Source organism: Sminthopsis crassicaudata, chromosome 3 (genome assembly GCF_048593235.1).
Source record: "Sminthopsis crassicaudata isolate SCR6 chromosome 3, ASM4859323v1, whole genome shotgun sequence".
Classification (NCBI taxonomy): domain Eukaryota; kingdom Metazoa; phylum Chordata; class Mammalia; order Dasyuromorphia; family Dasyuridae; genus Sminthopsis; species Sminthopsis crassicaudata.
In genome coordinates this window covers 603840102-603866311 of record NC_133619.1, presented here as the reverse complement: position 1 = coordinate 603866311, position 26210 = coordinate 603840102, and the positions used below count along the sequence as shown (strand labels likewise).

At 48.0% G+C, this 26210-nt stretch overlaps 1 protein-coding gene across 3 annotated transcripts in view; it reads left to right on the top strand.

Annotated features, from left to right (window-relative positions):
- Positions 1 to 459: 459 nt before the first annotated feature.
- ZDHHC18 (zDHHC palmitoyltransferase 18) overlaps positions 460 to 26210 on the top strand; it is a 35888-nt gene continuing 10137 nt past the window's right edge. The window contains exons 1-5 of one of the 3 annotated variants that reach the window (XM_074305696.1): positions 460 to 961; positions 5680 to 5840; positions 15417 to 15566; positions 25052 to 25189; positions 25276 to 25324. In XM_074305696.1, the coding sequence (XP_074161797.1) occupies positions 666 to 961; positions 5680 to 5840; positions 15417 to 15566; positions 25052 to 25189; positions 25276 to 25324 (794 nt within the window). In that variant the 5' untranslated portion in view covers positions 460 to 665. The remainder of the gene's footprint in view (positions 962 to 5679; positions 5841 to 15416; positions 15567 to 25051; positions 25190 to 25275; positions 25325 to 26210) is intronic. The other 2 variants (XM_074305697.1, XM_074305698.1) reach the window with 2 other exon arrangements.

Sequence of the window (26210 nt, the reverse complement as noted above, 5' to 3'; positions counted from 1 at the left end):
TGGGGGCGGATACAGAGCCCCGAGCGGGCGGAGGCTGCGGCTGGGTCGGGGTGGTGGTCTGAAGCTGGGTTGGAGGATGGGGGTGGGACCAGCGTCTGAGGAGAGTGGAGGCTAAAGCTGTGACTGACTTGGGAGGAGGAGTTAGTGTTGGGGGCGGGGCCATCACGAGGAGGGGAGTGAGGCTAAAACTGCCTGGGAAGAGGGATGAAGCTGGAACAGACTTGGAGAAGGGGTCGGGCATCGGAGCTGGTTTGAGGCGGGACTGGGGGCGGGGCCGCACCTGGAGAGGATGGAGACTGAGGGCGGGATCGGGGTCGGAGGCGGGGCGGGCGACGGGGTTTGGAGCCGGGCGGTGGCTGAGACCGGGGGCGTGGTCGGCGCCATCGGGGCGGGGCCTCAGCGTCGCGGGCCCAGGGCGCCATGCCGGGCCCGGACTGAGGGGGCGCTGCGGCAGGAGGCCGGGCGGGCGGCGGCGGCGGGGGCAGCCTCAGCAGCAGCCGAGGGGGCGGAGCGGACCTAGAGAAGCTGCGGAGCCGCGGAGCGGGCGCTGAGTGCGCCGCCGCCGCTGCTGGTCCCGGCCCCGGCAGCCCTGTCAGTCCGCTCGTCCGCCCGGCTCGGCCCGCAGGACGCCGGGGGGGCAGAGACGAAGCCCAGGCCGCGGCCGCATGAAGGAGTGCGAGTACCAGCAGATCCGCCCCGGGGCCGCCCCGCCGCCGCCGCCCAGCGCCCCCCAGTCCGGCTCCGGGCCGCCCCCGACGCCCCGCAGGCTGAGCTCGGGCCCCGAGCCCGCCGCCTCCGTCTCATCCGCCGCCTCCGTCCGGCCCTGCCGCAAATGGGAGGTGTTCCCGGGCCGCAACCGCTTCTACTGCGGCGGCCGCCTCATGCTGGCCGGGCACGGCAGCGTCTTCGCGCTCACCGTCGTCCTCATCGTCACCACCACGACGCTCTTCTTCATCTTCGAGTGAGTGAGGAGGGGGCGCCCCGCCCCCGCGCGGCGGCTCACCTCCGGCCCGGGTGGCCAATGCCGTCCTCCTCCGCCCTCCTCGGGCCCGCGGCACGTCCTCTGCCCCGCCGCCCCCCCCTCGGGTCACCGCTACCCATCCCCGCTGCCCCGCCCCGGGGTCATCCCCGTGCATCTGTTACCCCCCATCATCTCTCGCCGGCCCTGGGCTCACTGTGCCCTTCGGGTCCTCCCATCCCTTCCCCGAGGTCCGCTCCTCCCCAGCCTGGGCCCCTGGGTCATCCCCTCCCACCCTTCTCCCTGTTTCCTTTGGGTCATCTCCTCCTTACTCCTTTGTGCCCCCGGGTCATCTCCATCCTTCCCCCTCTGTCTCCCTTGGGACACCCCTCTCCTCCCCCCTTACCCCTCGGTTCTTCTTGGGTGATCTCTACTTATCCCCATCCCTCTGCCCCCTGGGTGGTCTCTCCCCCGTGGCTCAGGCCTCCGGGGCAGCTCCACTTGTCCCCATCGCTTTAGAGCCCGGTCTCCCGGGTCACCTTCCATCCTTGTGCGTCTCCTCCCACTCCTGGCTCTCCTGTCCAGCGGGAGTCATTTTCTCTATCCCTTTCCCTCCGGGGATCATCCCTCCTTGGCCCCTTGGGTCATCTGCCCAGCCCCGTCCCAACTGGCCCCTTTGAATCATCTTCCTTTTCTCCCTCCCCCGAATCTCCCGGGTCCTTGGCCCTCTCAGGGCCCATTGGCTTCCTGCTGGCCGCCCCTCTGCTGTCTCCTGATGATGGGTGCTGGCCCTTGTGTGGAGGCCTCTAGAAGTCTCAGTGAGCACTCTTTAGTTCTATCCTTATGTCTCCCTTCAGTCATATTATCCTCCATCCTTTCCTTTCCTCAGGAGTCGTTCCCTTTCTCTCCCCACTCCCCATCACTCCCTTGTTATCCGCGTCTCTCCTGATCCCTCTCAGGCTGGTCATCGTTCTCCTTTTATTTAAGTGCCGCGGGGCTTCCTTGGCCCTTTCTCCGCCTGTCTCCCCCTGAATCTCCTGAGCCACAATCACCCTTTCCCTTGGCCCCACAGTCTTGCCCAGTCTCCCCGCTCGGCTCCTCGTGCCTCTTGTGTGATTTCCCATCGCCCTAGATCATCAACAGTTATTAATAACAATAATTTCTTATTATCTTAGAGGAGAAATCTGTAGTATTTTTATGTGGCTGCTCTTGCTAGCCTCCAGGAGATTTTTTTTTTTAACCTCCCCATGCCCTTGTGGGATAGGTTGATCTGGATATTAATACAGTCTTTCCATTTTGCAGATAGGGAAACTAAGGGTAAACTCATTCCAGAGTGTGAGTACATGACCCAGGGAACATTTTTCTCCTGCCTGGACCAGCCCTATCCTTTTCTGCCCTTTTGTCCCTCTCCCTTCCCCCCCTTTTGTTATCTTTTCTAAGACCTAGGAAGACCTCATCAGTCACTCCATCATTGTCTCTGCATGTGGCAATAACATTCTCCGATACACTTCATTATTTCCTCCAGCACCACTTATTCACCAGCTCCAAATATCACTTGGGGCAAAGGTGAAAGAGAAGTTACCTTTTTCCTTCCCCCCAACATGAGATAGTTTTCCTTCTGCATTTACCCTATTCCTGTTCCTTGCTAGGCCAGGACAAGATAAAAGATTCTGAATGCAGATGGCATTTTCCATCCAAAGTCTATTGGGATTGCCTTGGATTGAGATCTGAGATCTATTTCATAACAACTTCGGTTGCCCCCTTCCCCCTCCCACATGCACCCATATAGGAGGTAGGAGAACAGGCAATTTCTTTCTCAGCGCCTTTTGAAGCCAGTCGGGAACTTAGTTTAGAGGTACTTTCAGGTAGGCCCTCCTACCTCATTTGTAGGCTGGGGGGGCGGGGGCGGAGACCAAGCACTCTCCTAGATCTCTTTGATTGGGCTCTGGAGCATGAACCGTCTGCAGTGGTCCTGGGTGTGGCAGAGGCCCATGGCTCCTCTAGAGTATAGAATTTAGGTCAGTCACTTGGGATAGGGAATTTCCTTGGACTGGTGAACCTCATGAGATGATGCATACTTTGTCTCAGACAATAATGAGACCGAGTATGGGGGTATGACATGCTTATGGCCAAACTGGTGGGGATTGTTTTCTTTGCTTCCTGAGTGAGAGGTGAAAGTCTGGTTTGAGAGTTTGAGTACTGGACCAAGACCTGGTGGGGCAGCAGAGGTGGTTGCTGTAGCAGAAAAATGTTGGTAATTCCTATCAATGGCAAGAACCAGGGCATACACAAAGAATTGTCATATCCTGTGATCTTTGAAGGGTCGTTGTAACCTTATAGTCATTGTTAATAGCATATGACAGCTCTTTAGTAGGTTATTTCCCGGTGTCAGTGATGTATTCAGACTTGAGGGACCTAGGTTTCTGTCCTGCCTGTGCTACCCACAAACCGTGTGACTGTAGGCAAAATACTTTTCCTGTCAGAGCTCAATTTTCCATAGGGAAATTCAAATGGCTGCATTTGGGAATTGGAGGGCCTCAGTTTAAATCCTGTCATTCTGTCATTCATTAACAATGTGATCTCCACCAAATCTCTCTAGACCTCATTTTAAAAAATGAACTGTTTAGATTTTTTGATCTCTGAAGTCTCTTCTAGCCTTAAGCCTCCAGACTTATGAATAGATGCTTCTTCCCAGCTTCAAAGCTTCCTCTGTCCCTCAGGATATCTAGTTGTATGTAAATTGAAGAAGGTCCAAATCATCCCTGCTTCTTACAAGTGGCACCAGTGCCAGAGGGCTATGGGATTGCATTTTTCCCATTGCAAACAGGTGAAGTTCATAGAATAAAACCTGACATACTCAGGTGACTTGTCTCTAGAAACCAGGCCCTCAGGGCAAGTAGTGCCATGATGCTTGTAGATACCTTAGGGGATATTCCCAGAGAGTGAACTGCCTGCTTCCTGCTGTGAAGTAACATTTATTTATTTGGCTTTCTTATACCCTTTGGGGCATATTTATTTTATTTACTTTTAGGTTTTTATCTTCAGTCTCAGATTCTCTCTCTTTATTCTGTCTTCCACCTTTGAGAATACAAGAAATATAATATCCATTATATATATGAAGTCATGCAAAAATTTCCATATTTGTCATGTTATAAACAACAACAACAGAAAGCAAGAAAAACAAAGAAAATGAAAAACAATGTACTTCACTCTACTTTGGAATTGTTGCAGTTCATATTGATCAGAGTAACTAAGTCTTTTACGTTGATTATTGTTACAATATTGCTATATTGCTATCACCGTATGTAGTGTTCTCTTGGTTCTGTTCACTTCACTGTGCATCAATTCATTTGTCTTCGCAGGTTTTTCTGAAACTCATGCTTATCATATCTTATAGCACAGTAGAATTACATCACTATCAGATGCCACAATTTGTTCAGCCATTCTCAATTTGATTTTTCTTTTCAGTTTTCAGTTCTTTGCCATAAAAAAAGAGCTACTATAAATATGTTTGAATATGTAGGTCCTTCTCTTTTCCTTTAATCTCCTTGGGGTATAACCTACTAGTGCTATTGCTGGGTCAAAACACGCATGGTTTAGTGACAATGGGGCTTAGCTCCAGAGTGCTCTCCAGAATGGTCGGACCATTTCAATAGAGCTTCCCCAATAAAGGAACTTACATTTTAGTGAAGGACATAACATATACATATGGTCTTCTCTAGGCAAAGCCTTCTCTGTTCTTAGCTGTGGGAGAAATATAAAATTTTGCTTTGATAAAGTCCCTGTCCTCATGTAGCTAACAGTCTCGTATAGGGTCAGGCCACAAATACAGAATACTTTATACAATATTACACTTCTGCAGTACATTAGAAAGTTATAAAAACCAGTGCAGTATGAAACCAAAGAGAAAAGCCTTCTGAGAAGGCTTCCTGGAGGAGGCAGCCTTTGAGTTGGGTAGCGAGTGACCAGTTGCAGAAGAGGAGGGAAGATGATTTAGGCAGAGGGACTAGGGTGAGCAAAGAAAGCCACAGAGACACATGAATGAAAGCTATGTGGAGGAAGGGCAGAGGCTTGTCTAGTTTGACTAAAGAGTAGGAATCTATGGAAGGAAGTAGTAAAAGGAATTGCTGGAAAGATAGGGCAGGTTCAAATCATGGAGAGCCTTGAGTGCCAGACCTAGCAGTTTGACCTGTAATTATGACTTCTGATAGTGCTTTAAGATTTGCAAAGTGCAAACTGAAAAATTTGTAGCACAAGAGTCATGTATCCAGATCTGTGTGTAACAAAGATTATTCTAGCAGCAGGATAAAGGATGGAGGAGAGAGAAATTGGGGCAGGAGGTTGTTAAACTATCCAAGCTCTCAATGCCAGTATAATTAGCTTTGAATCTCAGGCACTTCTGGGATACCCCTGGGTCCTGGGCCAAACTAGACAGTGACTGCAACTGGGCTCCTTTGGAAACTCTAGCACTAATGGCTCAGGTACCCACAGGCTTCCATGCCCATTTCTGGGCCTTTTCACCTGGAAAGTTACAAGACTGGAATTAGATGATCTCTGAGATCTCTTTCTGTTCTTAGTCTGAGTCTGTTACCTCATGAACCTCTTGATTTGGGCTGTGAAGTTACTCACGAGGCCAGCCAGCCTCTTTCAGGGTCAGGACAATGTCTGCAGCCCTCTGGGAGATGGTGGGGCCATCTGACCAATCTCTCTCTTTGTTGTAGCTGTCCTTTTCTGGCCCGCCACCTGACCCTGGCCATCCCCATCATCGGGAGCATGCTCTTCTTCTTCGTCATGAGCTGCCTGCTGCAGACAAGTTTCACTGATCCTGGGATCCTGCCCCGAGCTACTCCCAACGAGGCAGCCGCCCTGGAGAAACAGATCGGTGAGCCCCAGACCAAGCTGCCCCGTGTACCCGACTAGCTGTCTGAGGCCAGGTGGTCCTGATCCAGGGCTGCCGCTTAGCATCCTTGTAGATGATGAGTGGAAGCTCCCACCCTCCCCCAAGTTAAAATGTTGTCTTAATGGCAGTCACTTCTATTTCAATTATTTGGGGAGTGGGAGCCCCAGAAGGCTGGTATCCCTGGCTTTCCTTCTGTATACTTTGTGCTCTGGGGAGGTCTTCCTTCCACCTAAGCCTCTGTGCAATTTCACTGGGCTAACATTTTGAACTCCATTTACTGTCTTAGCCTCCTCTGGCTCCTTGCTGCTGAGTTGCTGCTGATTGAATGTTTGTCACCTCCGGGGCTTTCTGGAGGTGGTCAGTTCCTTCCTCCATCATGGCTTTGAAGTGGACTTGTGAGCTCCCAGCTGGCTCTGGGGAGCCCCGGCGGCCTGTGGATATTAGAACACCACCTACAGCTTCTCATCTCAGGAAATCATTTAGCTCATCAGTGGTAACTGCAGAGTTAGGTGGAGGGAGGGGGAGATCTAATGTAATATGTTTCCCTCTTCCTTCCTTCCTTTCTCCCCCCTCCCCCCTCCTCTTACCTCTGGCTGCCCAAGCTCCTCCCTGCTCCTCCCTCTTGTTGTCATTGCTCTCCTGCCCTCAGCTTCCTTTCTCTCCTAATGTACTGTGTCCAGTCTTTCCTGGCTCCCCCAACCTCCACCAGGCCCCACCCCATAAGCCTGGGCTTTGTTCTTTGGCACAAAGAGCTTTTCCCTTTTTGGTTTGCTGAGGAAATGTAGCCCCACCCTCCAAGGATATCACCAAAAGGATTGTCAGTGATCTATTTGATGGGGAGAAGAGGTCAGGGGCCCAGACTCTGGCTCCTCTGGGAGCCCTGACATAGGCCCCAGGCTGTTTGGGCAGTTGGGGATGAGGGCTCAGCCCTCTTTTGAATTGCCTTCAGATCATCTCTAGGCTGTATGAGAGTGGAGAGGTAACTCTCCCATCAGACCTGAAATATGTTTTAGCTGCCGTGGTCCCAGGAGGCTTCTCCTCATTCAGACTAAAGAGTGGGCAGAAGTGTAGGATGTGCCTTCAGATCTGATCCTTCAGGAAGCATCTTGCCTTTAAAAGGGTTCAGAACTCTTTTGAACAGGTCAGGAGAAGAATTTGTGGCTCTCAAAGCCAACAAGAGGAAGAAAGGAGCCAGAAGTTTTGCTTTCCCGGGCAGGCTGCTGTTCTAGCCATGAGGGTGGTAGGTGTCACAGCCAGAGCTCTAGCTAGGAGAAAGGCTGTCTCCAGGGCAGTGACAGGACAGCCTTGTCCTAAAAACTCAGGTGACCAGAGGCCAGGGGCATAAACAGGCCTGCCTGGGCGCTTGCATCCTAGGGAGACAATATATAAGAGAGCCACAAGGTAGTTTTTGGAACAAGGGTACAAGGTGGAGGACTGAGAAAAAGACTCACCTTCAGAAGTCAGTGTGTAGCAGGAGTGGAGTTAGGCTTTGCCCAACAGTCACATGTGCAATGTTGGCCCTCTTGTCCTGCCTGGGGACTGACTACTCCCCTCCTGTCCCCCGCCACAGTAGCCTTGGGAGCCCTAAGTACCTGGATCACTGCCCTCTAGAAAATAGCGGCCTGAGGCCCAGGCCTTCTGACTGCTGCTGGAAAGAATAGAAGCCAGTATCCAGATTGAGGGAGGCCATTCTGCCATATTTTGCACAGATCCAGGTGGCCACATTTTAGAAGGCACCCAGACAAGCTAGAATGTCTGTAACAGAGGGTGTGACCAGGTTGGTGAAGGTCTGTGGTCCGTGTCATTGCCTTTGAGTTAAAGGAATTGGGGATGTTTAACTCCCAGAAAAACAGAGTCAGGAAGAGGGGGGCCAAGAGCTTCATGGTACAGAAGGCAGAGAGCAGTTGTGAATAGAGTTTCTGAGAGGAAAATTTGGAAAGAGCTTTCTAGTAATGGCCTGGGTTGTCCGCAGGCTGGGAGTACTCTATCCCTGGGGGCCCTGTTGTTTGTCCTTGTTCTCTAAGAGGACCCTGACATCAGGGAGGGGATGCCACGACATGCAAGTTAATTGGATTTAAGTGATGCGAGGCTAGGCAAGGTCATATGCCTCACTTTCCCCTCCAGAGCCATCTGGAGGGTCCTATAGCAGAGGCTGCCTGACCCCAGCAGATGGGATCACTGCCTCATGTGACAGTGGAACTAGATAGTCTCAAGTTCCTTGCCATGTCGAGACATCACTATTCCAGGCAGATGAAGGACACTAAATACATGAGTATAACAAACACAGGAATTGAGATGTGGCTAATTTTGTTTCGCAGAATTAGATGTGAATGCTGAGGAACTTGTGGAGGAAGGAAAACTGAAAGCCAGAGTCTTGGAAGAGGGAAATTGTTGAAATGATAGAGCACTGAGCTCAGTGAGGCAAGAAGTGTTTGTTAAATGCTTCTTGTTTGCTAGCCACTATGCCAAGCATCAAAAATACAAAGAAGGGCAGCAGCAGTCTTTGTCCTCGGAGCGCATACATTCTAATGGGGGAGACAACTGTCTAGTAAGGAGAGATGTACAGTGTCTTTACAGAGTGACTGGATGGGTAGAGAGGAAACTGCCAGTCAACCTGATAGACAAGCTAGGGGGTCACTGGCCTGGTGAGGCAGTGGATTGACCTGGGCTGTTCAAGTGTCTCCCACTTTCTCTTGTCTGTGGACCATAGAACACCAGTGCTGTCCATGAGGTTTCCTTGGCAAAAATATTGAAGCGGTTTGCCTTTTCCTTCTCCACCTCATTTTACAGATGAGGAAACTGAGGCAAACAGGGTTACCCAACTAGTCAGGGTCTGAGGCTAGATTTGAACTTAGGTCCTTTAGGCCCAGTGCTTTATGCTGTCTCCTGAGCTAGTACATCTACTTGGTATTACCTGTGTATAACCTCATACTTATCTACCTCCATGCCTGGAATGCTCTCCTTCCTCACGCAGAATCCCCTTCACTTCCTTCTGATATGTAGAGATTCCAGGATCCAGGAAGTCTAACCCAAGTACTCCCATGCCCCAGAGGGAAGGGACTCTCATTTTTTCTTTGTATCTGTAGCATCTATAGGACACATAGTAGGCAAGTATGAATTCCCAGTGAAGGAATTATTTCTATGATCTGTCCTCACTCCGATATTCTTTGTTCTGACCTCCCTTCATACTCTGCCTCCTCCCTTTGTTCTTAGCTCTCTCCTCCCTACTGTGCCTATTCCCTGCATTCCAAGCTCCCTCCCAACCCTGCGCATTTGGCTCCTCTGAGTTCTTGCCCACATTCTAAGCTCCCTATCTGTTCTGTCTCCTCCCTGTGTTCTGAGCTCCCTGCCCACTGGCTCCTTCATGTGTTCCGAGTTCCCCGCCTGCATTCTGAGCACTCTGCCTGCTCTGCTTCCTTCTTGAGTTCCAAGCCCTCTGCCCGTTCTTCCTCTTTCCTGTGTTCCAAGTTCCCTCCTTGTTCTTGCTGCTTTTTCTGTTCTGAGCTTCCTCTGAATTACATGAGTTTCTGAGGTTGTGATTAGGTCCAGATGTGGCTGCCCTAGCCTATGTAGCAGGAGGTGAATGGGGTTCAGACGCCCAAGTCCTTGTGACCTCTGGATTCTGGCTTCCTGTTTGGTGACATTTAAGCCACTAAGTGTGGAAACAATGCCACAGCTCATATGTGTAAAAAGACAGGCAAGGAGGGCAAAGTGGAGCCTGACGCAGCTCAGCACTTTGTGGCCAGTCTTGGGTTCCTTCAGTTCCATCTTTGGTCTCCTGACAATTCTCATAAGGGTGCCCGGAGGCATCCCCGGCATCCCCATGCTGCTCTTCTTCACGAGAAATGCAATTGAACCTCAAAGCAGTAATGTTAGCTTTGTTTGGCAATCAATGAAGCCATTCTTTTCTTTTTCTTTTTCTTTTTCTTTTTCTTTTTCTTTTTCTTTTTCTTTTTTTTTTTTTTTTTGCTGAGGCAATTGGAGTCAAGTGACTTGTGCAGGGTCACACAGCCAGGAAGTGTTAAGTGTCTGAGTCCAGATTTGAACTCAGGTCTTCCTGACTTCAGGGCTGGTGCTCTATCCACTGCATCACCCAGCCATCTTCACTGCACCATCCTTTAGCCATTCTTTTTTTTTTTTTTTTTTTTTTTTTAAATTTATTTTTTTTTAATTTTTTTTTATTATATATATATATATATATATATATATATATTTTATAATATTATCCCTTGTATTCATTTTCCTTTAGCCATTCTTAATGGGAAATGTTTTCCTTTTTGCTTAGGATTCTTACAGGGTTGTGGCTCTCCAAATAAAAACTGGGACCCATATGTAACAGAGGAATTACAGGGAAGAATTTGCAGGACATCACCACAAAGGGCAGCTCCCATAGCATTGTACAGATGGGGAAACTGAGTCTCAGAGGGAGTAGGGAGACAAGCACAATGATGGCTTATAGGAAGAGGATAGAATCAAGAGCAAGGAATGGAGAGGCAGGATATGGCGAGTCACTCAGGCTGAGTTTGTGCCTCATTGGTTTAATGGTCTCTAAGGCTTCTTCTAGTTCTGAAGCTAGATCCTCGGTGGAACGGGCTTGCTCAGGAGCTTGCCATCCTTTCATTAGAGACTGGTTTACATGCAGGAAGTCCTCTCCATTTGAGAGACTCTGGGAGCAACCCCAGGTCACAGGGCCAAGACTTGAGGGCAGGGTTTGTGCTTTGGGGTACCTCCCATCCCCCCAGTCCCCTGGTAATACAGGAGCCATGTGACTTCTGACATTTCTCACTCATTGACCTCAGTACCACCCACAGTTCTTACATGATAGCTCCTCTTTCATCCTCCCCCAGTTCTTGAAGCCTGGGGAAATTGGGTGTGAGGAGACTCACTTCCTTTTTTGGAGGAGTAGGTTTGATGAAGTAGGAAATCTGGCCATCAGAAAGTTCTGCAGTTGGGTTTCGGTTAGATTAGGGCATGTTGAATCTCTTCCCTCTTTCCGCCCACCTACCCAGTGCCTAGGGGTGGAAGGCCCAAGCTGGCTCCTCTCTGCCTGGGTTAGACCTGTGGGCAGCCAACGAGAATTCATTCATTCTGCAGCTATTCCATGCCCACTGGTGTTCAGAGCCCTGTGCTAGCCACTGTGAAAAGAATGGCAGCTCCCATCCTCTCCTGGATGTTGGCAGCCCAGGAGGCATTTTCTCTGTTCATAGAGGAGGTTCAGTTCCTAGGGTCAGCCCACGGTGGCTCATTTAACCCATGAGAGGTAAGCTCTAGGACAGCAGGACTCAAACATCTCTCTAAAATGGGGTTCTTCCTGAGGTATTCCAGGCAGCTTTAGGAGCAGAATGCCCTGAGAAAGCAAGTGTCAGTACCTAAATTTAGGTACTTTAGAGGCCATGAGGGTAGTACCCTCTTTCAGCAGTGGTGACCTGCTCAGAGGGAGATTTGAACCCAGGACCTCTGCTTCTTCTTTACTACCGTGTTTGGAGGCCAGCCTTGGAGAGACACTCAGGTATAAGTCCTTGTAATACATTTTGATCTTTTTCAATCCAGGCTGTCATGTCATTGACATTGGGAGTTCCCAAGAAAGAACTAGGGCCCTAGAGGCAGGATGTGGCAGAGGCCAGTCTGGAACCGAAACCTCACTTCCTGGCTCTGGGGATCTTAGACTGAGCTGGGAGGTACCTTTAGGGCCATGCAGTCCTGCTCCCAAGGACATTGAGATGGAGTGGAAGTGGCTTGCCTGAGGATCACCCACCTAGGAGATGGCCCAGGCCACAATGGAACTCAGCTCTTCCTATCTCCAGACCCACCAGCCAGTTGGTCAGTCTGCCTCAGGGGACAGTTCTTTCACTGGTCCTTTATTACCTATTCTCCACACACTCTTCTATAGCACTTCAAATTAGGCAGTTAACAAGTCCTTATTAAGCACTGATAGTATATTGGCACTGAACTAAGCAGTGGGGATACATAGGAACTCCCAGTCTACTGGGGAAGACAAGATGCAAACTGCTGTGTGCACACACGCTGTGTACAAACACAATAAGTAGAAAGTGATTAACCAAGGGCAGCCATGGAGGGATGAGGAAGGCTTCCTGTTGAAGGGGGAATTTAAAGGAAGCCAAGGAAGTCAGTTAGAACAGGAGGGAGAGTGATGCAGGTGTACTGGATGGCCAAAGAAAGCCCTGAGTTGAGAGGTTGAGTGTCCTGTGGGAGGAAAAGCCAGAGGCCTGTGTCCCTGGATCCAAGAGGAGACACATCCTGGGGCTGGTGCAGCCAGGCCAGTTTGGCTGGACTGGTGATAAGGCGGGGAGGCTAATGGGCCATGGCTGGGAAGCTGCAATCACTCCCTGCTAGGGAAGCCTGAGATCCAGGAGCCAGGGAGGGAGAGGTGAAGGGTTTTGAGCAGAGGAAAAACATAACCCAGTGTCCCTGCATGAGGAAGATTAGTCTAGAGCTATAATAATCGTGGCTATTATATTGTCCATAATGAGCATCTGCAGCAAGGTGGAAGCATTGCAAAGAATTGGGGATGGGCGGAGGGAAGGGAATAAGCATTTATGTAGCACCTACTGAGTACTAGGCACTGTGATAATCACACACCCCAGAAAAGGAAATATTTTATTTGGTCCTCACGACAATGTTATCCCCATTTTGCAGTTAAGGAAACTGAGGCAGAGATTGAGTAATTTGGCCAGGTTCACACAGCTAGTGTGTCTAAAGCTGGATTTGAATTCTTTCTAATTTCCAGCCCAGTACTCTGTCTGGTGTACAGCATCATGGGCTTGAGGAATCAGGCAAATTTGTTACTTGGTCTCGCTCTTGGCCAGGCCTGTGCTGGACATGGGGGATACAACGTGAAAGTATTAGCCTGTGCTCTCCTGAAACTTATAGTCAGTCAGGAAGAATGGCATATACTTGTGTAAGTCCACACCAGCTAAATACAGACAAGGCAAGAGTCTCGCCTTGGAGCAGCCTCATTCGGCATGATGGGAAGACCACTGGCAGGATGGGGGTCCCAGCTCTGGGTCCGTCCCTCAACTCTCTGAGGTCTTTGAGATGATGGTATTGGTGAAGGGACTCTGAGAGCTTCCCTGCTACTAGGACTCTGTCTCTACTGATCCTCATAACAATCCTGGGAGGAAAGTGTTGTTATTACTCTTGATTTCTAGATGAGGGACCTGAGACGGAGAGAAATTTATTCAGAGACAAGGAGGTGTCCAAGGCAGGATTTGAACTCAGTTCTTCTTGCCTATAAGTCCAGTGCTCTGTTGATTTGGCAGCCTGTTACTTAAATCCTTAACCTCTAAGCTTCAATTTCCTCATCTGTAAAATCTGAATAGCACCCACTTCTCAGGGATATGAGGCTCAAATAGGATGATGCTTTTGCAGACATTAAAACACATACATAAATCTAAACTTATTATAGTCATGTTTGAAGTGACCCCAAGTTGAGAAGGATACCTAGTACATTATTCAAGATCTTCACAGGCTAGAACATCTGGCTAGGACTAAGATGGAAATTTAATAGAGATTTAAAAAAAAAAAAAAACAAAAAAAACCTTCTTACCCACAAATTAGATCTTGTCTAATCTCTTGATAACAGCTTGTCTGAAAAAGATGGAGGGGGCGCCGCCCTTAGAAGACTCTTAACTTCAGAATAAATCAGTAGTGATGGCACAGCTATTAAAAACTCCTGTGTTCTTACATGGCATTGAGAGACACGGTCAAGAAGGCAGGCCCAGGAAGGGGACAGATAAATTTTTAAAATGAAGGTCATCTATAAGCTAGAACATATCCAGAGGAAGACAACTGGCTGTTAGACTTATGTTATACATTGGTTGAAGGAACTGGGGATGTTCATCATGGAGAGAAGAAAAGGCTCAGGCAGGCATAAAGCTGAGTTCTGTTTGAGGGCCTGTCGGGGACAAGAGTCTTTAGATTGACTACACAGATAAAAACTAGTAAGTCGGAAGATGTGGAAGGAAAACTTGCTAACACTTAGAATTGTCTGCTGCAGAGCCTGGTGGCTTCCCCCTCACCAGAGGTCTTCAGCAGAGTCAGGGGGTGTTCAAACCTAGCTCAGCTTGGAGGCGGAGCAGATGGTCTCTGAAACTCCTCGTGGTTCTGAGATTTTGTCACTGGGATTCTAATTAAAAGCTCCAGACTCTTGGGTCCAAGTGTCTGGAGAAGGATGCTGAACAGAGGGTGAATCTGAAACATACAAGTGGATGTGCCCATTATGCCACTGGCTCTTGGGGCTGGCTGCCAGCTAAGCAGCCAGGCCTTGAAATGTAGGTGTTGATGATGGGGATTTTAATATTAAGAGTGGTTCATGTTTATGTTGTGTTTGCAAAACATTGTATGCTATTTGAGACTTAGATTAATCTTGTGAAGTCAGTACTACCATTATCACCATCTTCCAGTAAAGGAAATTGAGGCAGACGGCAATTAAGTGACTTGTCCAGGGTCACACAGTCGGTGCCTGCAGCTGAATTTGAACTCAAGCCTCTGCTTACTACACTGCCTCACTGCCTCCCTTTGGATTTGGGAGTAATAGGATCACCCAGTCTCAGAGCTGGGGAGGGGTGCAGTTGTGTAGCTCATCCTCTCCCTGAGCAGGGGCTGCTTCGTTCTTGCATGTGGTTAGCCAGTGGCCGCAGAGCGTAGCTGGTTGGCACATGGAAGCCTCTGACTCCTCTCTCTTTGTCATCATCTTTCCCTTCCCCCTTCTTCCCCCTGACTGCAGCTCTACACATTTTCTCATGTCCTTCTTCCCCCCCATTGTCCCCTCTTGAGTTGAGGCTCTTGTTCGTACTGCCTGAGCTATGGCGGTAACTCCTAATTGCTCCTTCCACCTCCGAGCTCTCCCTATCCAGCTCTTCAGATGCTGCCAGGCTAAACTTCTGGACAAGCTGATCTGGTAATGTTCCTCCTTTCCTCTTCTGGGGTCCGTGAAGAAGACTTCAAACTCCTAGGCCTAGCCTTCAGGTCCCTCCCGTCCGAGACCAGCCAGCCTTTCCAGGCTTCTCTCAGGTCATTTACCTCAATGTAGTTGCTGCCTCAGCTGCCCAGGACAAGTCTCCCAGTCATGCCAGCAATCTCCTGCCTTTGTGTTCCTCGTCCCGTAATCCCCTTCATCCCCTTTCACCTGTTGAACTTTTCCCCAGCTTTTGAAGGTTCTCTACAAAGATGCCCCTTCCACGGAGCTGGTCCTGAATCTCTCCATCAGTGTAGACCTTTCCCTGAGCTCCTTCCCATGTTTTATACTTTTGTTAATGAATGGTCTACTAGACTGAACCCTGTGAGAGTAGGGACCAGGTCTGGGCTAACTTTCCATCTTTTTCCAGCATTCATTGTGCTCCATACATAGCAGGTGCCTAATTGATGGCATCAGCGATTTCCCGAGTGACTTTGTTTCCCAGTTTGTAGCGTTTTGCCCTGGCTGTTGGTCAGTAGGACCCAGGTTCCATGGACTCCTCCCCTTCCTGATAGGCTCTGGGAAACTAATGCTGCTTTGGTTTGACCTCCAGTCTTCCCCTCTTTCTCTTTCCCCTGCAGACAATACTGGCAATTCTACCTACAGACCTCCCCCGAGGACCAAGGAGGTGATGATCAATGGGCAGATGGTGAAATTAAAATACTGCTTCACCTGCAAGATGTTTCGACCTCCCCGGACCTCACACTGCAGTGTATGTGACAACTGTGTGGGTGAGTAGGCCAGGAGGGGGTGAATGACAGGAAGCCTTGCAGGGAAGAGGGTGGGGGACGTGTCTGATATCATCCTTTGAGTCCCCTTTGCCAAGTGAGGTGATGGTTACTGTTATTCTGTATTAATTTCAGTGATTTCAGATGCACAAAGCACTTTCCTCCCAACACTATGGTGAGGTCAGTGTTATCCCCAAGGAGGCTGCAGAGTGATAGAAACTGACTGGATCCCTTCTAGTTCCCCCCCCCCCCCCCCCCAGAGAAAAGTTTCATAGCCTTAGACTTTCCTGCCTCCAAGCTTAGTGTCCCTTATGATTTGGGCAGGCCTGCATCAGCCCCTTCTCCTCAGGCCCACATGGCAGATGTGCCAGCCTGGAATCATAAGGCCTCAGCTTGAGTCCTGGCTCTGCCACGGCTAGGGAGCCATAAACTCAGCCAGGCCTTCCTCTGGGTGTAGTTCAGATTCTCTGTGGTCACAATTAGCACCTTCCTGTCCTCACTGTTACCCATGCCCGCATTCTCCTGGTGACCCAGCTCAATACCTGAGTACCATAAAACAGAATCAGAGAGCTGGAAAGGACTAGAGATCGCCCCACCCAGCTCCTTCCTTTGGCGGAGGGGAAACTAGGGACTGCGTGGGCATTCAGAGCTCTTGCCACTGCACTACCCAGAGAAGGGGCTGGGGAAGGCAAGCGGCCTTTCTCAGATCATGTCACTAGATATTGTATGACTTCTCTGTAAAAATGAAGGGTTGACTTGGGCCTGGTGGCACATGGCTACAATCCCAGCTGTAGGTGAAAGTTGACTGTCAGATCTTCTGAGCTGCACTTGGCCTCTGTACTAAGTTTGGTATCAGTACAGTGAGCTCTGGGTGGGGGGGTCACCAGGCCTTCTGAAAGTCAAAGTGGAGAGACAAGGGAGGGAGGGAAGGAGAGAGGAAGACGGACAGAAAGAGGGAGACAGAAGCAGAGAGAGAAGAGGAGAGCCAGAGAGAAGTAGGGCAGGAGATTAAAGGATCAGGATAACTAACAGCTGGATCTCTCCTGGCCTCTCAAACAAGAATTCTTTCTACCATAGATCTGACAAAAGTCCATCCAAAGGAAGCACGCTGCCTGCCACTATTGTTAGGAAGTTTCCCTTTAATCAAGCCTTGATTTGCCTCTTTGCAACTTCTGGCCGTCATTTCTCTCATTCTAATTCCTGGGGCCAAATAGAACAAATTAATCCCTTTTCTATATGGCAGCTCTTCAGATCCATGAAGCTAGCTATCACCTCCCATTAAGTCAAAGATTCTTAACTTGGGGGTAATAAACTTCTCTCTCTCTCTCTCTCTCTCTCTCTCTCTCTCTCTCTCTCTCTCTCTCTCTCTCTCTCTCTCTCTCTCTCTCTTCTCTCTCTCTCTCTCTCTCTCTCTCTCTCTCTCTCTCTTTTAAAAATATTTTGATTAATTCAATATAATGACTTTTGCTGAAATCTTATGTTCTATTTGATGCATTTAAAACCTTTATTTGAAGAGTCCTTAGATTGCTCCAGACTGCACAAGGAACGCAGACAAGGTTCAGAGGTCCAGCCCTTAGTCTTCTCCAGACTGAACACCTCCAGCTTCTTCAGCTGGTGCTCACATGACATGGACTTGTAGATCTTTTTTGTTCAAGGAGCTGCCTTTGTTGCTCTCCAGCATATCAGTGATCTTGAAGCATGGCACATGGCATCCAGAAGATGAGCAGAGCAGGGCTGGCACTTTCTGAACCTGAACACTGCCCATCTTTCTCTCTTCCTTCCTCTCTTTCTTTTCTCTCCCCACCCTCTTTTTCTCTGTGTATCCTAAGATTCCATTAACTTCTTTGGTCACTTAAATGAAATAGAATATGTACAAAGCACTTGCAGCCTGAAAGTAAGTGCTACATGAGTGTTAGCTATCATATCACTGCTTTCTGATGACTCATATTGGGTTTTTCCATGCATTAAAACCCCTAAATATTCTTTCTTATATCTCAGAGATTATTGGTTGGCTCTGCCTTCTATCCCGTAGGGCTTAACTTCTTTTATTTTATTATAAGAATTTGCTTTTATTCCTATTAAATTTCATCTCATGAGCTCTAGCCCCATCTCAGGGATGTCCAAATGTTGTAAAATCTTGACTCTGCCATCCAGTGGTAACTGTCCAGCTTACTTTGTGCCATCTGCGTATTTGATAAAAATGCCATCATTATCTTCACCTGAGTCATTGACAAAAATGTTAGCTATCCCAGGGCCAAGCACAGATCTCCAGGGCACCCCACTGAAGACCTTCCACACGAACATCAATCTGTTAAGGACTCTTCTGTGAACCAGTTACTTAATCGGTCCTTTAATCACTCAGTGATATTATCATGAATTGCTACGTAGTCTACTTCACTCCCATCTTTTCCCAGAGCACAGCATGAGAGACTGCTGAATACTTCATTAAAATCTAGGTAAATGATACCTCCAGCATTGTGCTGAACCACCACTGTAATGGTTACATCAGGACCCTGCTGTTTCCTGGGACTGCAAGGTCCCCTTTCTAGAATTTTCTTAAAGCAGTTCACATTGCATCCTTTCTAGAATTTGGAGTCTGGAAGAGATATCCGAGATTCGTGAAAATTTAGTGACTTATTCTTCGTCCCTTAGTTAATGTCAGAGTCAGGGTTTTAACCCACCTTTGTCTTCCTGACCAGTCTGGGCTGATATGCATAGGGCCACACTGTTTCTACACCAATTTCATAACCTGACAAAAATGGAGAAACAGTCTGACATGAGCTGTTAAAGTTATGCGGGCACTTTATGATCATTGCTTCCTTTTCTTGCTGTTTTCTAACCGTCCTTTTGAAAATATCTTTTAGACATGACTCTTTTCAATAATGAGGTAATCTTGTGATGAAGAGAGCCAGCTATACCCAGAGAGAGGACTGTGGGAACTGAGGATGAACCACAACATAGCATTCTCACTTCTTTTGTTTTTGGTTGCTTGAATTTTATTTTCTTTCTCATTTTTTTCCCCTTTTTGATCTGATTTTTCTTGCGTAGCAAGATAATTGTATGAATTCGTATGCCTATATTGGATTTAATATATATATACATATATTTTACCATGTTTAACATATATTAGATTACATGCCATCTAGAGAAGAGGGTGGGGATAAAGGAGGGAAAAATTAGAACACAAGGTTTTTCAAGGGCCAATGTTGAAAAAAATTATCCTTGCATATATTTTGAAAATAAAAAAACTTCAATTAAGAAAAAAGAAAGAAAATTGACACCTAAAAAAAAAAAAGAAGAAAAGAAAAGAAAAAAAATCTTCCAGAATGTCATTGAGAATGTGTATTAAGCTCACTGGCTTCTGATTTGCCAACTCCATTTTCTTTCGCTTTTAGAGGAAACCAGTCCAACTTTTGACCTTTTCCAGTCCTATGCTACCTTTCCCATTTTCCTCCATGACATTTGACAGTCACTGATGCTGCCTCCATAGTCACATCTAGCAGCTCTTTTCAGAGCTGGTTCACAGGACTGCATCTAGGACAGCTGCTGCTCTCTTACTATCTTCTCCTCCTTCATCTTGGGTACTAGGAGAGGCAGTCTGGAAGGCACAATAGAGAGAAAACCTCAAAATTAGGAAGACTTGGCATCTCTCTACTGGCCGGGTAAGCCATGGCCAGATCACCCTACTCCTCATTGCTCTGGGCAACATTGATCCAGCCTTTCATCGAAGATCTGCAAGGGGAGCTGGGCAACAAAATTTTTTTGTTTTTAAAAATATTTTTTCTCAGTTACATTTACATGGTCAGTACTCTTTTTTAAAAAAAATTTAATAGCTTTTTATTTCCAAAATATATGTAAAGATAGTTTTCAACATTCACCATTGCAAAACCTTGTGTTCTAAATCCCCCCCACACCTCCTTTTCCTAGACAGCAAGTAATCCAATTTATGTTAAGCATGTGCAATTCTTCTATACATAGTTAATATTCTTAACATTAATTTGCAGAGAAGACGTCTACCTGCATCAATAAAGGGTGTTTTCTCTTACAGGAATTCCATTTATGGATGTCAGGTTCAATCCTATTACCTATTCTCATCAGTTCCCTATTAATCATATTTGTTCCATTATTTTCAGACTAAATGTCATTCTCCTTGGCAGAGGAAACAAACAAAACCAGAGTTAAAAGTCATGATCTCATGCGCCCTGGGACCCCAGCTTCTCATTTCTTCAAATCTTCTTTTTCTCCAACAGACCTAACAACACCCTTTTTGTGGATTTTTTCTTTCTTTGTTAGTCTCAGTGCATCTTGTATGTTAGCACTTGGTACCATTTTAATGGGTCCTGTGTTCTCCACTGAAGATTCGTCCCTCTGCCTTCTGCACCTGCCCTGTTAACATTGAGGCCAGTGAGCATTTGTGCATCTGTCTGCTTGTGTGTCTCTCTGCATCCAAGGGAGTCTCCTTCGACGTCTCCCCTTTTTCCTTCTGATCAGAGTGGTTTCCCTTTGGGTTTTCAGATTTCATTCTTGAGTTCCCCACACGTTCTGGACTCTTCCCCTTACAGAGCTCCAAATGAAAGGACCACCTGCCTTTTCTTTGTTCCTGCTCTTCCAAATGTGGGCTTCCTCTACAAAGGCCTGGGCAAAGAGATCCCCTTCTCCCACGTTTCCCGTCATTTCCCCTCCACAAGCAAGTTACTAGATTTGAAGTTGGAAGCAACCTCTGGTCATTTGATCCAATTCCCACCGCCCTCTAAGTGAGGAGACCTAGGTCTAGAGTGGAATTTACTTGTCCGTGACCTTATGCGCAGGAGATGGAAGAACTAGGACTTGAAGCCAGGACTCCTGCCTCTGAATCAGTCCTGCAGCTCCTTCATTTTGCATAGGGGGAGACTTGAGCCCAGCAAAGGGAAGAATTTTGCTTGAGATCACATGCTTAGCCACTGATACAGGCAGGATGGCAGTCAATATCTCCTGACTCTCAATCTGCTTTTCTTTCCACTTGACCTTTTAATTTGCACATGAAAAGATTTAATAAGTGGAAGCTTTTACCAGTTTTAGCTTTACTCAATGGATGATTCTTTGAGAGCCTCCTCCCTTATCAGTTTGAACTCAAAACATTTCAGCCATGGCAGGCATGGGATGCTGCTGTTGTGCCCCAAATTGATGTTCCAGTGAAACACCTCAACTCTTACTGCCCTTCCATGAGCATTAGCCTCAGGCCAAGAGAATTTCCTGTCTCATCCCTTGCCTAAATTCTGTATTCTGGAGCTGGAAAATTCTAGAGCTATTATTTCTCTCTCATCATCTGGGGAAGAGATTGGAAAAGGAAGAGAATAAGCAATGATAAAGCACCTATTGTGCCAGGCACTGTGTTAGAAGTACTTTTTTTTAAGCTTTTCTCATCTGATCCTCACAACAACCCTATGAGATAGGGGTTGCTGTTATCCCCATTTTACAGCTGGATCTGAGACAGACAGAGATATGATGACTTGCCCAGGATCACACAGTTAATACACATTTGAGGGCAGATTTGAACTCGGGTCTCTATCCACTGCACCACCTAACTGCCTCAGTGGGCCTCATCTGAGCCTCATCAGAAAGGGGATAGAATAAACCTGAGCACGAGTGGACTTGATAAAAGATGCTGAGATGAGTGTGGAGTCAAGAAAACCAGAAAATCCTCTCCCCTTTATACTTCAGATTCTTTGGCTTTGAAGGGAAATAAGCTAAAAAAGCTAAAGACCTACTGGGGAGAGGGGGTGGGGGAACATTTTCCTCAAGGCTGGAGTTCAGTGGGTGCAGCATGGAGTCAGGAAGTCCTGGGTGATTCATGTCACCTCTGTCTGCCTCAGTTTTCCAAATGCAAAGTGAGAATAAAACAGCACCTACTTCCCAGAGTTGCTAGGAATAAGATAACATGGCAAAGGCTCAATCTTAAAATGAGAGGTTAATGAGATGCTGGCTTTTATGGTTCCTGTAATACTAGTACTAGCTGACATTTATATGGCACCTACTGTTTGCCAGACATGGTACTAAGAACTTTACAAATACTCTCATTTGATCCTCACTACTAATTTATAGTAATTAACAGACATTCTTGCTGCTAAGTGTTTGTCCTTCATGGAAGGACAAAGGAAGTGATCAGGTCTTCATGTTAGTGAGAATCAGATCTGGAGTAGAACTTTTTCCTAGTTGTTTTCTCAACCCTTAAAAACAAGCCAGGAAGCAATTGAGTACTCTGCTTTTGATAGGAAATGCTGCGGACAGGTGGCTAGTTAAGGTCCCTCCATCACTCCCCTCTCATGGTTGAGGGCCTGGCTGCTGAGGGATTTTCTCCCCTTCTCATCTCTCTCCTCTGGCCAGGCAGTCTGGAGAGGGGTGCTTGGGTAGCGATGTTGTTCCTCCCTGCATCTTTTGATGTTCACCCAAAGGCTTCCCCTTTGCAGTTCCTGAATTGCCTCACAGGAGGTAATCTTAAGATACAAGGTTATTTCTTCCCTATTCTTGTTGCCTCCCCCATTTAACTGGAATCAGTTGTGTCCTTCCAAAGCCATATCCCAGCTTCATTTTCCAGTTCATTTTGTTTCCCAACTTCATTTTCAAGTTCATTTTGTTACTCAGCTTTCTGAGCAAGAAGTTTTCTTGCTGGTTCTTTTCTTATATTTTGTCTCCTCTGAATTTCTGCTGTTTTTCCTACTCTGTAGCTACACTCTGTTTTTAGCTTGGTGATCATATAGAGGGAGGTTTTTCTCTCCACCCTGACCCCTGCCTTTTCCTCAATTTCAAATCCTTTGTCTACATCTGAAAGACTGCCCTCAGTTCCATTCTGCCCAACCTCTGGGAGGTATTCTCTATCCATGCTGGAGGGCCTGACCTTGTTTGATTTTGAGCCATAGTACAGAACTCCAAATCTTCTCAAACAACTATTCCCATCCCAAATCTGCTGCTGCCTTCTGAAACTTTTGCCTAGCATCAGTGAGAATGCTGACTTAAGGCCCTGTGCTTCTTGGAGCAAACTTCTGGCTGCATCTGTGGCACCCGCAAGAACCAGACCAAGTGGATAGTGGGCATCCTGTCTGCCTCTTCTGAGAAAGTCAGCATGCATCCTGTTGTGGTCAGCCTGTGAGGAAGCAGCCCTTTAGAGCCCTCCACCTCTTCCTCTCACCCTTCTTCACAGCTCCAAGGACCCACGTCATTCAGGAAGAGCTTCCCATTGTTTCTTGTTGCGGGGCCTTCCTCCTGTTGTCTCCCGCCTCCCTGCACAGGGTCCTCTTTCTTGTCTGTTATCACTTTCAAATGTTTCTGCTGGTGTTTTTTTTTTTTAAAGGAATGCTTGACTTTCCTCAATAAATGTCAGAGAGGAAAGGCATTCTTTAGCCTCTTTTACCTTCTCTGCTAGGAAAGAGAACAATCAGTACTTTGGTAGTGAGTAACGGTCATTTAGTGTTTTCAGGAATACGAACATCACATATTCTGTGCAAGTCAGTGCATCCTTGGTGGGAGTGAGATCCCCAGCCCCATGATTCTCTTTAGTAGCTGCCCTGGAAGGTTGTTGTCACAGTTTGTCACCTCCTCTGCCTAGCACCTTGGCAGCCACCTCTAGCTTCCTTTCCTTCTCTTACCAAGCTCTCCACACTTGTCTGTCTCTTACCTTTTGTTTTTAACCCTCCTCTTCAGTCTTCCTTTGGACCCTTGCCTTCTATGGCTCCTGTTCATCCTTCCTTCCCAGTCCTCCTCTTCCTTCTTCTGGCATCCTTTTCTCCCTCCATTTCTTTTCAAGTTTGCCAAAATTCCTTCTCCCCAGATTTGATTCTTGACCTTCCCAATCATGGCGCTCCTAAGATCACCTTCACAACTTCTTTTGTGTCAACTCAAGTCCTTCTCCCATCTTGTCTCTCCTGTTCCCTGTCACAGAATCTGGAAGTGAAATCTCTTAAGTTCTCCTCAACTTCTTCAAACTCTGGATCTCCATTTGGAAAATGGAGCTGGAGAGACGGCCATATTTTACAAACATCACAGAATTTAGAGCTAGGAGGGACTGTCCATGCCATCCATTTCCCTCCTCTCAATATATAAGGTGCCCCAAAAGCCTCAGTAAAAGGGTTAGACTTTTGAGAAGCCCTGTACAGATAAGAAAACTGAGGCTCCCAAGGCCAGTCTGAAGAATAGTATAGATGGGATTCCAGTCAGAATCTAGTCCTCTGCACTACCCTCAGATAGGTTTGGATTGTACTCTGGCTTAGGGGCCAAATGGAGTTGAGGAAAGTGGGCGCCCCAGAAGAAGAGTGAAGGTAGGTTGGAGGAGGGAAAGTTGCCTTGGAGTGGCCTTAGGGTAACCCCTAAGAAAGGGCTGGTCCCTGTCTCCCAGCCTGAGGGAGGGGGTAAACTAGAAAGACACTATCTGGTCTGGGCCTTGGGTGGGGCAGTGAAAACCGGTTGTGAATGTCCTCCCCAGAATCTAGGAAGAGCTTAGCACTGGGATGCTGAGGAGGAGGCTGAGGGTCATTAGACTGGGGGAGGGGGGGAGGCACGAGTTCCCAGGGTTCTTTCCTGTGAATAAGAAGCAAGTGCTTCCTTCCTACTTGCCAGCCACGACAGGTCCTTGGGCAGAGCCCAGTGTATGGGCTCACCTAAGGGAAGGCTGAGGGAGAAGATCTAAGTGAGCCCTGATGACCGTGTGGGGAACCTGAATCATGAGCTCATTTTGCTGGCTAAGCACTGTCAGCAAAGTAGGGGTTCAGAGAAAGAGCCTCTTGGGAACACCCCGCTAGTCACCCGCTGTGTGGGTGAATCAGTGGGTGTCATTCATGTCTGTGAATCAGGCCTTCCCCACCCTGCCCACAGGCCGCAGTCTCTGGGGCGAGGCTTGCTCTGGGCCTTGATCTACCATCCTACTGGGAACTTTCCACACCAGATTGGGTGTGACACTCACGGGGTGAGCTCAGCTCCTGCCCCCAGCCTGTGGTGTCCTTCTAGGATCATTGTTTAGCAACTGTTACTCTAACGGCTCTGGGCCCACCTCTGGGCTCTGGTGGGGCAGTGCTGGGGGCCTGAGGGTTGTATAGCCCTTACCATGTACCAGGCACTTGATGTGGAGAGTTACCACATAAAGAGGGATTCCACTTGTTCTGTCTGTATCCAGCAGAGGACAGAATTAGGAACTTTGTGGGGGGGAGGGCAGAAAATACAGAAAAACTTCTAAGACTGAAAGCTGTCCTGAAATAATGGGCTGCTTTAACATGTGGAGAGCTCCTCACCCCTGGAGGCCTCCCCGGGAATGCTAAAATTCCTGTTCCCAGGGCAGTTTGGTATGGGTGACATCCCTTCTCACTCTGAAATTCTGGGGTTCTATCAGAAGCACCCCCTGTCCTGTTGAGCAATGGAAAAGGCTAGGAAGGGACCCCCCTTTAGCCAGGCGGGGTCCAGCCTTCTCTGCCAGCTTGGAGGGGAGACAGGCAATAACCCTCATCTTTCTCACCTCTTTGCAGAGCGGTTCGATCACCACTGTCCTTGGGTGGGCAACTGTGTAGGCAAACGGAATTACCGCTTCTTCTATGCCTTCATCCTCTCCCTCTCCTTCCTGACCTCCTTCATCTTTGCCTGTGTCATCACCCACCTGACTCTGCGTAAGTAGAGGGGGGAAGCAGGGCAGGGGCCCTCTGGCTGCTGCCGCCCCTCTGCATTCATACCCTCTGCCTTTTTTTCCTCTTAGGTTCTCAGGGAGGCACCTTCCTTGACACTCTGAAGGAGACACCAGCGAGATATCCTTCGGGGGAAACCTGTTTGAACCTGTTTTTTCCCTGGTCTGATCTCTCTATTCATTGGGAGCTTATGCCCCCCTGCATGCCATCTGTCTGGTGTCTGCCTGCAGCTTTGCTATAGCGTCTGGGGGATGGCCCAGCGGCCAGAGCACTGGACCCAGAGTCAGGAAGGTCTGAGGTCAAATCCCACCTCAAGCTAATTGGGGGACACTGTGCAAGTCACCAAATACAAAAACAACCCTTCCCTCCCCCCCCCCCATACCTTCTTACTGCCTCAGTTTCCTTTTCTGTAAAATGAGGAAGATAATAGCACCTCCCTCTCAGGATTATTGTGAGGATCAAATGAGATAATATTTGTGAAGCACTTTGCAAACCTTTGAGTATATAAATGCTAACTATTATTAATATTATCATTACTGCTATAACTACAAGAGTGATGATGATACCATCTGGGACTTTAGGCTGTATTTCCCAAGTCCCCAAGATGTATCAGGCCTTACCCTGCTGCCCAGGGGTACAGAAGTGGCAGAGAGCCAGGATTCAGGACACAGCACATGAATAAGTGGGTCTCTTAGAGTACCCTGGACCTTAGAACACTCTGTCCCCAAAGTTTTTCACATTTCAAGCCTTCAGAGCCTGAGCCTCAGAAAAGGGAGAGACGGTGAAGGGGGGATTTGAGTGATTACATTGCTTTGCCTGCTGAGAAAGGAGGTAAGGGGTGGGAAGATGCGGGAGGCTGAGAAGATCTGAGTCCCAGGGCTGCAAGGGAGAATGTTAGCAGCTGAGGTAGAGTCTGGGGGAGTGGAGTAGAGGCAGAAATCCGGGGACATGCCAACAGCTGTTGCTGGAAGGAAGGAATCAAAATTGCCATCCCCTCGGCATCCTT